The sequence below is a fragment of the Camelus ferus genome, chromosome 11 (genome assembly GCF_009834535.1).
Source record: "Camelus ferus isolate YT-003-E chromosome 11, BCGSAC_Cfer_1.0, whole genome shotgun sequence".
Lineage (NCBI taxonomy): Eukaryota > Metazoa > Chordata > Mammalia > Artiodactyla > Camelidae > Camelus > Camelus ferus.
The window spans coordinates 2,777,162-2,787,809 of NC_045706.1; the positions used below are offsets into that span (position 1 = coordinate 2,777,162).

Below are 10,648 nucleotides of genomic sequence, written 5' to 3' on the forward strand. Positions count from 1 at the left end.
AAGAAACCCTGCTCCCGCCCTGCCTGTCGGGGAAGGGTTTGGGCCTGGCCTCGGCTTATTAAAAACCCAGCTCCATTTTATTACAGCTCAAGGTAGAGAAAGTTAAAATGTAAGTCCCCATTTGTATTCCAAACTAACTGAGCTCTGGCTTAATCCGCACAATCGTAAACTGGAGGTAGGCGTGCAGACGTGGATAAGACAAAACTCAGTGCATCCAAGCCCCCGGGCACAGCGCGGGCTCCCCGCACGTGAAGGCATTTATGAAGTCCTTTACAACGTGCAGTCAAAGAGGTTAATTGAAAAATTTCTTAATGTCATTATGAAAGAACTAGATTAACCCAAGTTAATTCACTTTATTGTTCAAAATAAAGAGGAATAAGCACTGAACTCACTTGCAAATTTGGGGCGTGAATTAGGGGTGAGATGTTGTCTGTAAGGCCTCTGCCAGTTTAATTAAGATATGGAAAATTACACATTGTTCTTCACCACTAAAGTGCTGGGAATTCACAGGCGAGTGTGGAGCCTGGGCCTTGCATATCTCTGCCACGTGTGTGTTTGTTTAATACCCACAAGACTCCGTCAGCAAAGTCAGTAAAGCTCAGGCCTGGGCCGGGCTTCCTCGAGCTCACCTCCCACTGGCCGGTCCGGACGGAGCGGCCGGGGCGGAGCGGCGGGGCTTTTGCTCCGCTCGGGAGAACTCTGTGAAGCCCAGGCGCGCACGTCCCCGCCACGTGCCTGCCTCCACGCGGGCTCAGGCGGGGTGGACGTGGGTGGCTCTGGGTCTGTCTCCCTGCAGATGTCACTGTGAGTTTACAGATTTTCCTGGAAGAGCGCCCTCTGCAGTTCCCCCTATGAACTCCCCCTCTGCTTCTTCTCCAGGAAGTGTTACTTAAGAGGGCGGCGGACCTCGTGGAAGCCTTATACGGGATGCCCCACAACAACCAGGTAGGCGGTGGCGGCTCGGCCCGCCGCCCTCCCCAGCCGCCCAGCAGCCACGGACGGCCAGCCGGCCTGGGTCTGGGGCCGGCCTTCTGGGCACACACGTCCTCCCCGAGTGTCCGATGGGAGGGCGCCTCCTTCCGCCTGCTTGTGCCCTCACACCACACATTCAAGTAGAAAATTGCCAGTCAGTCCCAGGAACCAAAAACAGAGAGGCTTGTTAGAGGGAAACATGCCTTGAAGTCCACCTGGTGGATTCAGTGGCTGGCAGACGGGCTGCTGGAGCCCTGGGGCCTCTGGGGAGCAGATGTGGGGGCTCCCCTCTAGACGTGGACCCATTTCTCTGCCTCTGAAGCCAGTGGCTTCCATGCTAGCCGGCCCCCAGGCGTACCTCAGGGGCCTTTGGAGTGCAGAATGGAACAGATGGGGCCCTCACAGAAGTGCTGTTAAATTGTTTCCCTAAGGGAGGGTCTTCTCCCATTAAAAAACACATTTTGTCACAGTCTGGACCAGGGGGTGTGGAATGCCTCCAATTTGCCCGGCCAGGCCGGGGGGAGGGGCAGGGCCGGGGCCGGGACTGTGCCCCTGGTAGGGGGGCGATTACCAGCTGCGGTGGGGGGCGGCCAGCGGGCCCGGCCTGCAAGTGATGGGCTCGCGCTCCTGCTCCAGGAGATCATACTGAAGCGAGCGGCTGACATCGCCGAGGCGTTGTACAGCGTCCCGCGCAACCACAACCAGATCCCCACCCTGGGCAACACCCCCGCGCACACTGGCATGATGGGTGTGAACTCCTTCAGCAGCCAGCTCGCCGTCAACGTTTCCGAGACGTCACAAGCCAATGACCAAGGTACGCTGCACGAGGGCCGGCCGTCTGCTGGACACCTGACGGGATGGGGGGACTGGGCCCCGAGTCCAGTGGGGACATGGATAGTGCCCCGGTCTCTGCGGCTCTGCTCAAAGCTCTGGTCCCAGCGAGCGCAGGAGAGGATGCTCGAGGACCCAGAAACTGAGGTGGCGGCTACAGTGGCTGCCACGCAGTTTACTGGTGTTTGCTAGAAGTTTCCTTGAATTGATTCTTAAGTGGCTCTGCTTTTGTGGAAAGGCTGGGGTTAGGATAGCTGTGATGTAGGAGCCAATGGGACCCTTCTTGGATGCGTGGCACGGGGAGGGGCGAGGGGGAGGGCTTGGCTTCTGAGTTTGAAAGGAACATGTGGAGAGAAGCGCCCACGCCCTGCCCTGCACCTTATCATGGAGTGCGGTGCCCGGGGCGGCCAGGGGTCCTGGCGGCTCACCGCTGGGGCCGGCTCTCTGAGCCCCTTCCCATCCCTTCTAAAATCCATGCAGGCAGTCATCTCAGGAGACCCCTCCTGGTCCTGCTGCTTGGCTCCCGTCCACCCTCCTCCCGCGGCGGGAGGGAGGCCCCTGCCCCCTCCCCCACACTGACAGAAATAGCATCCACAGAAATGAAGACCCCAGAACAGCCTTTCCTGGGGAGTCACAGCCACAAACGAGCTCTCCTTGTCAGCCATGGCATTTGAAGGTCTGCAGAGGCCGACAGTTCACACCGTGTTGGGGTGGGCAGTGGGGGGACAGACCAGGAAGCTGAGCGGCTGATAACTGCTTCTAAAGAGAAATGTGAAAGCCACTGACGGTTAGATGCAAGCGCTCTCGGGCTGGCCGCGCAGGCCAGCAAGGCAGGACGGGGCTCGGCCGTGGCTGGAGCGGGGCTGGCGTGAGGAGGTTATCTGAGCTGGCGGAAAGCATTTGAGGTCAATTAGAAATGTTGAATATATGATAGAGATTTGCGGGGAAACCCCTCCCCCCCCCCAGTGTCTCTCCCTGATAATAACGTTATTTTTGGCCGGGGGGGATTTTAACAGTCGGCTACAGTCGCAATACAAGCAGCGTGTCCCCGCGAGGCTACGCCCCCAGCAGTACTCCCCAGCAGTCCAATTACAACACAGTCAGCACTAGCATGAATGGATATGGAAGTGGCGCCATGGCCAATCTAGGGGTCCCTGGCTCGCCTGGATTTCTTAATGGCTCCTCCGCTAACTCTCCCTACGGCAGTAAGTGTCTGTTTTTGTCACACGTCATCACACAGATTCATATTCGCTGCAAAGTCAAGTGTGTGCGTTGCTTGGATGTTCTGTGGTGTGAGCTACTGGATAAAAGGAAGGGTGGCTCTGGAGGCTGGGCGTCCACATGACGACAGTAAATTGACCCAAAACGGGCCCCGCGCGGTCCCATTGGAAACCCAAACAAAATCGGCACCCTTGGGGCCACCCAATTGGAAACCAAAGTCCAACACGAGAGTTTGCCTGTTATCCAGAGAGTGGCCAAGCCAGAAACATCTCATGCTCGCTCTGCTGGCCCGATGTTGCAGGCAAGGCCCAGCCCTCTCTCTGTCGTGTGGCCGAGCCCGGCATCGCGCGTCCTTACCATGTTTGCTTTGTTGCAGTAGTGCCGTCCAGCCCCACCATGGCAGCCTCTTCGGTCACCCTCCCTTCAAACTGTAGCAGTACACACGGCATTTTCTCATTCTCACCTGCCAATGTCATCTCTGCAGTGAAACAAAAGAGCGCCTTCGCGCCCGTGGTCCGGCCCCAAGCTTCCCCTCCTCCTTCCTGCACCAGCGCCAACGGGAATGGACTGCAAGGTGAGGGCGTGCACTGGCCTGAGGCCACGGCCTGGGAGCACCCCCGAGGTGCCCGGGGCAGGCCGGGCTGGGCCCCGGGGGTGCGGGTGTCTCCCTGGGGGGGGGGGGGCGGGCGCTCCGCCCTCCCCTCGGGCTCATCCTCGGGCTCCTTGCACCTCGCGAGGCCACCTGGCCACTGCATGCTGCCCTTTGTCTGCCAGAAGCAACGCAGCTCCCCCCACCCCTACCGTGTTCGTAGACACGCCTCCCACCACCCGATTCTTCCTCTGGGTTGAAGAAAACGATTTCCTCAGCCTTCCAGCATAACCTGAGTGTCCTCACGCAGAGCAGCCCCTACCCGCAGGGAGCAGACCCACACGGGGAAGAAAGCGGGACCGCGTTCAGTCCCGGTCAGCGAGCAGCGAGGGCAGTGCCGGCCCGCGGCTCCTGGGCCCGCCGTCTCGTCTGCAGGGCAGCGGGACTGCCGCAGGCCTGGGGTGGTGGGTCCGCGTGCCCACCGCGGAGCCAGCCTGCTCTCGCTGTCCTGACCTGAGCCTTCACACTCAGCCTGGTCTAACAGGACTGGGGCCCACCAGGCGGCGGTGTCCCTGGAAGGGCGCTGCCCCTAGACCCAGGGCGGCGCGTGCACCCACGCCAGGCGGGCGTTGGTTTTTCTGGGTGACCTCTTTCAAAGACTCAGGAGGGAGATGGTCCCGCCCCAGGGCAGCGGGAGGCCCCTCCTGACACCGCCGCCCACCGACAGGGCGCGAGGGGCAGGCGCCCAGCGCCCACCCGGGGCCCTCTGGGCAGTGGCTGTGGTGCGAGTGGCAGGCGGGGCCACGTGAGGGCCCCTCGGTCTCGTGAGCCTCCACGTGGCTCTTGGCGATGGACTGAGGCCCAAGGCACTGAAATTAAGTGGCCGTCATCTGGCCTCTTTCAGACGCCGCCTTTGGTATGTGCTCCTCCCGGTGAGAATCAAATCCAGTTACTCCTTTAAAAAATGAATCCATTGAACCAGTATTTACTGAGCGCCTACTATGTGCCAGGCTCTCTGCTGGGTGCTGAGGACGTTACCGTGGAGAAGACAAACTGGCCCTTTTGTGAAGTCGGTGGCATATTTCACTTTGATGAACTAATGCTCAAAAAAGGAACTGGAAAGGTATCAGTGATTTGCGATAATTGTCTGCACAACACCTGTTAGCATATGAGAGGGACACCCAGCCCCGGAGGGCCGCCGACTGGCCTGGGAGCCGGCAGCGGCCACCAAGAGGCAAGTGGCCCAGTGCCCCGGTCCTGCCCGCTGTCCACACGGTGCCGAGGCCCCTAGAGAGATGGCGCCGTGGGAGCCATGTGTACACACACAGGTCTCCCAAACCATAAAGTTGTAACGGTGAGTCAGGAGAGGAATTAATATTGTGAAATTCATAACCTGAGAAACTGAAGCTCCCATCACTCCGTGAACAAATGTATTGATACATTGTGCATAGATTAATGGGAACGATCACTTTGACAAAAATTAAACGACACTAAAGTAAAAAGATTAGAAATTGCCTTTGTACCAGGAGTCCGCTGGCAAGTGTCCGTTGCACTTGGCATTCTAGTGCCAAGTTTTCTCTCTTACTCCAAGAAGAGAAAGACGCCCTCTCTAAGGTGGAGCCGTGACTTGGGTCTGTCTCTTCGGGGCCCTCGGCCCTTAGACTGCAGAGTGGGTGGGCTGTGAGGGGCCCTGACCTTGGCGAGCCCGCGACTCACCATTACGATACAGGACAGTCAGCGGAAGGTCCAAGGCGAGGGCCGGGAGCAGAGGGGAAACTTGAGGTGTGTCCAGTTTTGACCTCGGGAGCGAGAGCTGGCCTTGGCTGGCGCCGCAGAAGTGACCAAGTTGGTTCACATCTGTCGACAGAGGTGGCCCCTGGGGCGTCTGGGCCTCTGTCTGCTATAAACCAGCTGCTGAGACGTGTGGGCCCCCTTAGCGCACAGAAAGGCCAGAAGCCTTTCCCTTTTCCACATGAGGTCTCCGCCTAGGAGAGGCCCCCGGGGGGGGGCCTGTCCCCACATGCACCCCCAGCCCAGGAGGTAGATGCCCTTAACCGAGCCCACGGCTGGTTAACGGAGAACCGTGCAGACCCACTGTCACTGCTGACCGAAGCCCAGGGGGGCCGGCCCCGCCCCCGGTGAGAGGCACCCCTGACCTGCCCCCCCTCTCTGTTTCAGCTATGTCTGGGCTGGTAGTCCCAGCCAATGTGAGGGGCTCTTGTCACCTTCGGCCGTGCCCAGCATCCAAGGACGGACTTCAGGGGACACGTTAGTACGTTAAGACGTGCTGATGGAGACGTAATCTTCAGTACATCAGCAGCGGTTGAAATGCTACAAGAGACTTTGTTTAAAGATTTTATTTAAACTATTAAGAAGCAACATGCAAACAGCCTACTTCTTCATGAACAATTCCATTTTATTGACTGAACTTTTCTCATGTTTTCACATTTCTCAGTCCTGAAGAATAAGGGAAAGCAAAGCGACGCCTATTTTGTATAAAGTTTCTGACTCCGTCTTGGCCATGTCTAGTACTTGCTCTGTGTTGGGAGAAACTTTGTGAATGCACCGTTCTGATGATCATGAAACACTGATGAAAAATGCCTCCAAACATTTTTCTGTGCTCATACTTAGATTCACAAGGGTTGTGTGTCTCTATAATGTGAAATATTTTTTTGTGGTGACAAAAGGGGGCCAAGGAGGTCTGAGCCATCGAACTGGAAGAAAGGAAGACTATATGGTTAGGAGACTCGGGGTGGCAGGGAGGGAGGGAGGGTTTATCATTGCTTAACTTCATCTTAATGAAATGAAACTTTGTAACTTATTGTAGTTAGAAATTGTAACTTTGATATTGAATTCTCTTGCCTTCAACAAGCACACTGACAGAGAAAAAAAATGCTACTGTCTGTTGGTTCAAATATCCCCCACTGCTAGAGCTTCCTGTTAATAAGCAAGCGTGACCTGCGGCATTTTTTTCAACCTTTGCTAGCTCTGTATACTATTGCATTCTTAGGCTACTGTGAGGTCCATGTTTCTTGTACCAGAAATTGTCCTTTTGACTTCTAGACCCTTCTTCCCTGATGTGTTTTGTATGTGGTTATAAAATTGTAGACTTTTGTGATTTTGCCAAAGTTGTAGCTAAATATTTATACACTTGTCTTGGAATTTTTTTCAGATCCACTTAAATATTTAGAAAAAAAAGAACAAGTTTTATTCCTTATGTGTCTTATAAGGAATAAAATGGTCTCCATCCAACACTTACTTTTCCATGAACACTTGCTGTTGCTAAGGGACTTTATTTTGTAACATATCAAGTATAAATATTGTATTTATCTTTGAAATTTTGTACATTGCTTTTCCCACCATTTTCTTTTCCTTTCTCTGGTCTGTATTGGTTTTTGATCATGGCCTGGTGGTGTGATGCTGAGAAGAGCATTAAGCCAAGGACTGCCTGTTTGATCTGTTTCGTTCACTGAACCAGTGTCCTTGTATTTCATTCATACTTCCAAATTTTGCTATTGTTTAGACATTCAGTCTTTTTTTTTTTTATTTTGAAGAAAAGTCAAATTCATTGTTTATTTTTATATTATTTTTAAGTTATCTGAACAAATACTTTTGAAGAAAAAAAACGTTCATTGTATAGTCAAAGCGAAACGGTGCCACCCGGCTGCGACAAATCCTAGTAGATTCCGTGCATGTGGGACGGCAGAGGCGACACCGTTTGGGGCCGTGTCCTTATTTTATTTTTTTGGTAGAATGTAAAAAGTCATTTTAGCTGCCACCCATGACTTTGCCACATTAGCTGAACTGTGTTTACTGGAAAAATTCAGAGGCCTAAAGTTTAAAATAAAATTTACTTCTGACGTTTTAATTAAAATGTTTGCCACATTAACTTCTCTGATGCCTTAAAAGTGGACTTCTTTAAAGAACCTTTGTGCTCTTTTATCACTGGCTTCCACCACGATTGTTAATCAATATTTCGTTTGGAAATTTATGGTGTAAAACACACACACGCACACACACACACACACATACACACACACATACACACAAAAGCACAAGCTGGGGGTTCCGCATCTGAGTCTGCTGCCTTCTGTGTCCTCCAAGCCCACCTCAGATTCAGAGAGGTTTTAGGGGCCCCACAACCACCCCTCCTTTAAAATTCTTTTTTAACAACCCCCTTTTGTGGTCATGCCCCCACAGCACTGTACTTTTTAAACTGGAATGACCTCCTTCAGACACTGTACATGTTGGTGCCAAACCCGCGGTGAGACCAAGAGGGTCGGTTTTTTTCTTTTTTCTTTTTCCCTTTGCAGACACAGCACAGCACACATTTGCAAACTGCAGCAGAAATCAAATCTAAAACAAAAAGGGAGGGACTTTTTAAAAAATTTTCTTGACCAAAACCAAAACAAAACAATGCAGGATTTAAGAAAGTGATCATACGAGGGACTAAATAAAAATCAGAAGGTCCCCGTGGGCGGCAGGTCGCACCCTGGCCCTGCGACGGCTGGCGAGGCTGAGCTACATGGATGAGCTTGAGAAGTCACTTTGGAACTAAATTGCCTCCGTTTTCTTCTGTACGAGTAAGGGTTTGACCTAAAAGCGAGCTCACGTGTACATGTTAAGGACGTTTGCAAGCTTCTCATCCCTGCACTTGGTTTGTGTTTTAGATCCATTAGTCGCCCTTGTGGCTTCATAGCCTCAAAATCGAGCGCTTCACTAAATGGTAGATTTTACTGTTAAAGACCCTACAATAATAAGATTGTTTTATCTGTACATTTTTTTCAGATATTTAACTGTATAAAAATGTTCATTTTACACAATATTTAATTAAAGTATTTCTTGTCTGTGAGTTTCACTTTGGGTAATTTGATCTGTTTTGATTACTAACGTGGCTGGCTGACCGTGCAGCGGTTACGACGGGAGGCGGTGGGCGGGGAGGGCTGGTTCCTTTGTGCACGCGGCACCCCAGAGCTCACGTGGCCAAGATAAAAATGAGTTGTAGAAGAACCTCGTCCAAAGCTCTCCACCCTCAAACACTCATTGAACCTACACAGAAGGATTCTTGTTACTTTGATGGCTCTGGTCCCCGGACGGGCCCGCTGTATGTGTGCCGCACGCCCACTGGAACATCTGAGTGTGACTCTGGGGCAGACCCCGGAGGCCACAGCAGCACCGGGGCCCACAGACGGTCTCAAGGCTCCCCAGGGGCTTGGTCACCCTGCCTCTCCGCCCTCGGCCCTCCTGCCTCGGCCCCTGGCTTCTGAACAGGAGGTTTGGCAGGCAGAGGGCGCAGGCTCCCGCCACTCCAGGAGGGTGTGCCTTCTGTCCCTGTGTGCCACGGGGGCGCAGAAGAGCACTGGACAGACGGGCAGATACCAGGGCCGCAGAGGCCGAGGGACGTGGCCAGCAATTCCAGGTCCCCGGCTGTGGCGTAACGGACCCCTCGCACTGTCGCCGCCCCCCGGGTGGAGGCCCCACCTGTGATGAGGTCTGCCATCAGCACGGGGCTTCCACTCACGGCCACGTTCAGCTCCTGTGCATTTTCCGCAGTCCTGTTCTGTTTCGCTCTTTTTCATTTTCTCCTCAATGAAAGGCTGGCTTTGCATGTTTTGGCTTGCAGCTCTCTAACACATTCACGTAAGTGTGATCCAAATTAGTACTCACAAACGTCATCTTAATTACTTGTTCTACTGAGCAAAACAGGGAACAATTATTCAAAACATAAAGAAACTTTTGTGAACACCTTTTTCTTCTGTCAATGACAACCAGGCTCCTTTGATTGCATTCTCCGTTCAGCCTTAAAGAGAGCAAAGAAAGTGGCTCATGGGGTTCAAGGCTGCAGCCTGCCCACTCCCCTCCCCTCCCCCTCGGCCCCTTCCCCACGTGCTGGGGGCCAACGTTCGCCTCCTCCCCTACCCTGAGCGGGTGCCAGCAATGCCCTGCCCGGGAGCAGGGTAGGGCTGCCTCCCAGAGCTGGCTGGCCAGGGCCCCGCAGCCTGGAGGTGAGAGAAATAATTTTAGGTTTGCGTTTTGACTCCACAGTGAGAATTGCTGTCTCTCAAAATGTGTGCCAAGTATCGCCAGGCCGCCTTTCCAGGTCTTTCAAGCTTTGAAAGATTATTCAAAGCACTTGAAATGGGCTTCCATCTAATGCCTCATTTCATTGCATTAAACAGCCTAGTTAATAAAGAATCGATATATTCAAAGAGCAAGGTTATCTTTTGTCTATAAGGGGTGGTGTCATTCTGAACCTTTTATAGTTCAAATGCTGAAAAAGACCTCACGAAATCCATAGTCATCAAGTAGGTCAGCCGGGGCCGTGAAGAGGCCCTGAAAGGAAGGGGGCGCGCCCTCCCCTACAACAGCCCCGGCCTTATCTCCTCGCGCGGCGCGCCCACGGCAGTCCTCAGGAAATGTCAATTTCTCATCAAGACAAGGGGCTGCGATGATCACTTTCTCCTGAGAAGACATACAATTAAGAGAAGGCAGAGGGGTGGCTGCGGCCACGATCTGGGGCTCCTCCGGTCCCCGTGAGCCGTGCACCCCCCCCCCAGCAGATAATAAGGGCTGTTGATAACTCGAGTGTCAGTATGCCAAAGAGTGAGTTTTCAATGTGAGTCCTTGTGCTCCGAGCCCGCCCGGCCGATCCCAGGCCCTGATAACGGCGCAGCTGCCAACGGACACCCCGGGTTGGCCCTCACAGTTAATGCGATGAATAAATCACACAAAAGAGCCGGGATGCTCTATTCTCGGTGAGACAATCCCCTGCTTTACCCTTCAAGGATTCCTTTTATGTTGGAATAAGGTTGCTTTTAATGAAATTTAAACTCATCAGAGGAAATCAAAAACCTCCAATCAGATTACAAATTGATTTTTCGGTCATTTGTCATTCCCAGTCTGGGGCCGCGGGTTTCAGTAGGAGCAGGCTGCTGGTCTGGGGCTGGGGAACCCGCACGCACGGGACACACGGGAGCGGCTCCTGACCCCGTGCAGACTTGGACTTGGTCTCCCCACCGCCCGGGTCTGGCAAAG

At 53.4% G+C, this 10,648-nt stretch overlaps 1 protein-coding gene across 16 annotated transcripts in view; it reads left to right on the top strand.

Moving 5' to 3' along the window:
• Window positions 1–8,471, top strand: part of EBF3 (EBF transcription factor 3) — a 117,193-nt gene extending 108,722 nt beyond the window's left edge. For 2 of the 16 annotated variants that reach the window (XM_032490641.1, XM_032490644.1), the window contains exons 12-18: window positions 880–945; window positions 1,609–1,786; window positions 2,820–3,008; window positions 3,401–3,598; window positions 4,518–4,529; window positions 4,624–4,736; window positions 5,792–8,471. In XM_032490641.1, coding sequence (XP_032346532.1) covers window positions 880–945; window positions 1,609–1,786; window positions 2,820–3,008; window positions 3,401–3,598; window positions 4,518–4,529; window positions 4,624–4,736; window positions 5,792–5,809 — 774 coding nt within the window. In that variant the 3' untranslated portion in view covers window positions 5,810–8,471. The remainder of the gene's footprint in view (window positions 1–879; window positions 946–1,608; window positions 1,787–2,819; window positions 3,009–3,400; window positions 3,599–4,517; window positions 4,530–4,623; window positions 4,737–5,791) is intronic. The other 14 variants (XM_032490648.1, XM_032490649.1, XM_032490645.1 and 11 more) reach the window with 10 other exon arrangements.
• Window positions 8,472–10,648: the final 2,177 nt, after the last annotated feature.